This window comes from Pteropus alecto, unplaced genomic scaffold, assembly GCF_000325575.1.
Source record: "Pteropus alecto unplaced genomic scaffold, ASM32557v1 scaffold76, whole genome shotgun sequence".
NCBI classification, from domain to species: domain Eukaryota; kingdom Metazoa; phylum Chordata; class Mammalia; order Chiroptera; family Pteropodidae; genus Pteropus; species Pteropus alecto.
Window position 1 is genome coordinate 28,545,065 of NW_006443138.1, and position 4,868 is coordinate 28,549,932.

At 46.7% G+C, this 4,868-nt stretch overlaps 1 protein-coding gene across 1 annotated transcript in view; it reads right to left on the reverse strand.

The window, feature by feature from the left end:
- SLC6A12 (solute carrier family 6 member 12) overlaps positions 1–4,868 on the reverse strand; it is a 20,335-nt gene that overhangs the window by 5,126 nt on the left and 10,341 nt on the right. The window contains exons 5-10 of the mRNA XM_015598438.2: positions 4,502–4,634; positions 3,094–3,228; positions 1,610–1,713; positions 1,130–1,254; positions 597–709; positions 1–65 (exon numbers count right to left, since the gene is read on the reverse strand). Coding sequence (XP_015453924.1) covers positions 1–65; positions 597–709; positions 1,130–1,254; positions 1,610–1,713; positions 3,094–3,228; positions 4,502–4,634 — 675 coding nt within the window. The remainder of the gene's footprint in view (positions 66–596; positions 710–1,129; positions 1,255–1,609; positions 1,714–3,093; positions 3,229–4,501; positions 4,635–4,868) is intronic.

A 4,868-nucleotide genomic window follows, 5' to 3' on the forward strand; every position in this document is an offset into this window, starting at 1 on the left:
GACTTCCAGAGCTGCCTGGGGAACATGTCCATGGAGGCCGTCACCAGGCACTCCACACAGACGAACTGCAGACCAGGAAGGAAGCGTGGGTGAGAGGGGCCACCTGCCCTTGAGCCTTCCCCAGCATGGCCTTGCCCCAAGCTCCTCTCACCCCACTCACCCATGCTGATGCACAAGAGTGTAGGGAGGGTGCAAAGGACAGAAATGGGGGATGGCCAGGGGTGAAGCCAGCCTGCTCTTGGCCACATCTCCACAGAAGGCCCCAGCAGTGAAGGTTGGAAACGTGATATGTGTTCTGTCCCCGAGGCTATGGGAGCAGGGTGGGCAGCTTGAGCTAAGCAGCTGGAAGGAGGCTGGAGGGGCATTTGAAAGAGCACAATCATGTGTGGGGAACGGTCAGGCATTGGGGAACAAAGCACTGAAGTGGGTCACGAGGTCACCCAGCTCACCCCAAGGACTATCCCTAGACAGCAGAGGGGACCTCAGAATACATGGTCAGGGGAAAGGGAGTTAGGAGGAAGGTAATGCCAGGAAATGAGAAGTAGAAAGAGGGTCACCAGGGCAGAGCTGGGCAGGGCTGGGCTAGAGTGACGAACCTGGCTGTCCAGCCCTAGGAAGATGAGCATAATGAAGAAAAGGCAGGACCACAGCTGGGATAAGGGCATCATAGTCACAGCCTTAGGAAATGCGATGAAGGCCAGACCAGGACCTGCCAGGACACAACACAATCAGGTGAGCACAGGGCTCCTGCTGCCCTCAGGGAATGCCCCTCTCTGGAGGCACTGCGTGAGCGCATGTGTGTGTATGTGAGTGTGTGTGTGTGTGTGTGTGTGTGTGTAGTGGGGTAGTTCAAGAGGGCAGGGTAATTCCTTCCATTATTCTCCTTTTCCCAGGTTCTGGGGAGCATGCTGTTCATTCATTCATCCATCCATTTCTCCATCCATGCATGCAACTGTGGATTTATCCACACATCCATCCTCCCTCCCTCCATGGTTATGGAGGCCCTGCTCTGTTCCAAGCACTGCCCCTAAATGCTAAAAGGGTCATAGGCCCCTTCCCTTTCTATAGGAGGATCTGTGTTCGCTGACCCTCCTTCTCCTCAGGTCCCAGACAGCAAAGTGGCACCTACCTGACTCGGCCACTTCAGAGATGGGCACCCCTTGCTCTTGGGACATGAAGCCCAGGATGGAGAAGACCACAAACCCAGCCACAAAGCTGGTGGCACTGTTCAGGAAGCAGAGGGCAATGCAGTCCCTGTGGGAGGGCGAATGCAGATAAAATGAGAAGGAAATGGGAGAGAGAAACCCATCACACAAGGAGAGATCAGAAGATAATAAGAGAGTAAAGAGGAGAGAAAAAAAGGAAGAATAAATGGGAAGAAAAAGAAAGAGACCAAGATCGGGTTTCAGAAGGCAAGAAGAAGAGAGGGAGAGAGAAAAGGAAGGAAGAAAGAAATTTATTCTGGAGAAGAGACCCACAATGTCAATTCGACGTGACTTGTAACTCCCTGATAATAAAGGAAGAAGGCGTGGGCCCACCCGCAAGAGCCGCCCTCCTTAGACCATAGTCAGGCAGGGTCCCCCCAGAGCCACCAGCCCCCTGTTCCTACTTGTAGCAGTTGTTGTGGTACTTGTTGTAGCTGCCCAAGGCCGTCAGGCACCCCTGGCAGATGGCAAAGGAGAAGAAGATCTGGGTGCCTGCATCCATCCACACCTACGTGAGACCCCAAAAAATGGTAAGGGAGAGCCGAGGGAGCCCACCAGGGCCTCGAGCCGGGCTTATCAGAGCCCCAGACCCTTCCTTCACACCACAGGCCTGCTCAGTGTTCCCTGAGAGTCAATTATATCCCAACTCTCTGTTAACATGTCCTTCTCTAACAGGCAGGGTCCATTTCTAACTTGGTTCTGTGGGCACTCAGTAAGCACCAAACATGTGTGCGTTACTTAAATTTCTTAGGTGGAGTCTGCAACTCATGGCTGTGCCCTAGAGAAGGATAGGCTTTCTGCAGGGGGAGCGGAGAGGCACTTGGATCTCATTCAACAAGTAGAATGTGCCTTAGGCAGCGATACTGGGGCATAGGGGCCACACCATTAAAATACAAAGAAAAAACACCAAGGCTCTTGGGGGTGGAAAGGCAGAGACAAAGAATGTGCTCAGACAAGTCCTAGAATAGGAAATACAAATGGTCAGTAAATATGTGAAAAAATGTCCAAACTTGCAGTAAAAAAAAAAAAAAAAGAATTAAAAAAACAACATGATACAATCTTGACCCGTCAAAGACTGAAATAAATTATAATCAAATCTCTCATGGGCCCTGCAGAAAGACGTATACCCTCAAACACTGGCAGTGAAATCTACATTTCTCTAAAGCCACTACATTTCAAGAACCTTAAAAGATGCACAGTCTTTGAGTTAGGAATTTCACATCTAACTACTATCAGGACATAATGATCAGAGATGTGGTCAAAGATTTAAATACAAATATTCGTTGCAGCTGTATATACTATCATTAAAAAAATACATGACCTATATGTCTAAGAACAGGGCAAGAGGCGAGTAAATAACAATACCTGCCCCAGGTGTGAGCGCTCAGAGGGCACAGAGCCTGGTCTGTGGTGTCCACTGCCCTACACCAGCACTATAGCACTCCCTGGCACTTAATGGAGCTTCAGAACATTTTGGTTGAATGAATGAATGAATGAACAAATGGTGGATGGAGGAAATATTATACAAGTGCTAAAAATGACATTTACAAATGAATTTAATAACATGGAAAATGCTTACAATATAATTTAAGTGAAAAAGAGATATCTTTCTTTCCACATATATAATTATCTCAACTATGTTAACTCACACACACTCACACACATCAGCTAGGAAAAGAAGTTGGAAGGAAATATACTAAAATGCTATCAGAGATTGTAGCTAGGTGTTAGGATTACAAGAGATTTTTAATCCCTTTTTCATAATTTTCTTCTACATTATTTAACTTTTCTTAAAGAGGGCACCTGAACACGATCAAAGATTTTCACAAGTGCAGCTCTGGTTTGGAGTGAGGGACATCGTGGGCATGGTCCTCAGCACAGTTCCTACCTGGGGGTCCTTCAGGCGAGACAAATCTGGCTTCAGATAATAGATGATGCCCTCATATGCTCCAGGGAGTGTGACGCCTCGGATCAACAGGATAATCAGCATCAGGTAGGGAAACGTGGCTGTGAAATAAACAACCTGGAGGAAAAGCCAAAGTCACTCTTGGTGGGGTCATAGCAGCCAGAAGGTAACAGGGAGTCTGCAGGGGTCCTCCTGTCGCCCATCCCCAGGTGGCACGAGCCACACCTAGTTCAGTGTCTGACACCTTCTTAGAGACACCTGAGAGAGGTGAGCACACAAAACTTTCCACACCTTCCTTTCCACATTCCAGTGGGCCTTGGGCCCCCCAGGAGAGTGCGAGAGACACATCAGCAGGGCAAGTGGGGAGGAGGAAGAGCAGGGAGGGGTACAAGTTTCCAGCCGTAACATTTCAAAGTCTATTTTTAAATCCAGAATCTGGTCTCCCTTAACCCCTTATCCTGGCTGTTCTCCCATGTCCCCTGCAGAGGGAGGGCCTCTCTTTCACACGGGGGAGGGTGACCAGATTTGTACAGTCATCTGTGAGGAAACTGAGACTGTATTTTTCCAGGCTTGAGATTGGGAAGCAGAAATGGCCTGAGCTCTAAGGTATTGGAGACACTCAGAGGGGACGCCACTCTGCCTTGATCAAGCTCAGCTCCTTACCCAAGGTGGTGGCACTATCTGTGTTGTTGTTATTACTATTTAATTTTTGTCATTACCATTACTGTTATTATTATTTTGACAACCTACAGAAGGAAGAGGCTGCTGCAGGAGCAGGATAATCAGAAAAGTCAATATCTGTCTATTCCTGCCTTTTAAAAGCATGAAGCATCTCTCTCAGCTTCTCTGGGTTGGAAACAATGCTCAAATCTGAACTCTTGCCATACATACAACAAGCCACTGTTGTCTATTCTTGGCTATAACACCTTCAATGATTGGATACTCACCACTTCAAAGACAGTTCTGTTTGCTATTTCATGCTAAACATTGTCTTCATGTGTTGTTCAATAAAAAAAGCAAGTCATAAGAGTATCTGATCCTAATATACACACATAATAGATATAGCTACACACATACATACATATAAAGAGAACTAGAAGGCAGTGCAGCAAAATGTTAACAAGGATTAGTAGATCCAACCTGCCATCATGCTGATGGCTTGTACAGTGCTTAGATCTGACGGTGGGACTTTCATGTTTCTTAATTTGCTCTATATACTACTTACGTAAACAGGTCTTTTAAAATCATATTGAAAAACAAAGTCTTTCCTTGTATTGAACTAAATTTTGCCTTCCTAAAACTTTCCCTATTCTCACTGAGCCTCTCCCTTAAACTACACTTTCTTTCAGTTCTTTAGAGGGATGCTGTGAGTGTCCTCAGAACACCTCACCTTTCCTGTGATCTTGACCCCCTTCCAGATGCAGAAGTAGCAGATGACCCAGGCAAGCAGGAGGCACAGGGCCAGCTCCCAGCGCAAGGCCCCCAGGTCATGGATACCTGAGGTGATGCCCAAAACACGTCTCCTGATGGGTTGGGAAAAAATAAATAACCAGGTAAAAGGCTAAAGGGAATAACTTGCCTCTGTCATCAATTCTCTTGATTCTTAGAGCTGTTAGAAGAAAAAATCATGTAATACCACAGGTATCCTTGTCTTTCTAATTCATCCAGATTTCTCTGTTGTACAGATATAGGGGTATGGGAGAGGTGTGAGGAATGTATGAATGAGTAAAGGGAGAGTAAATTATATATATATATAA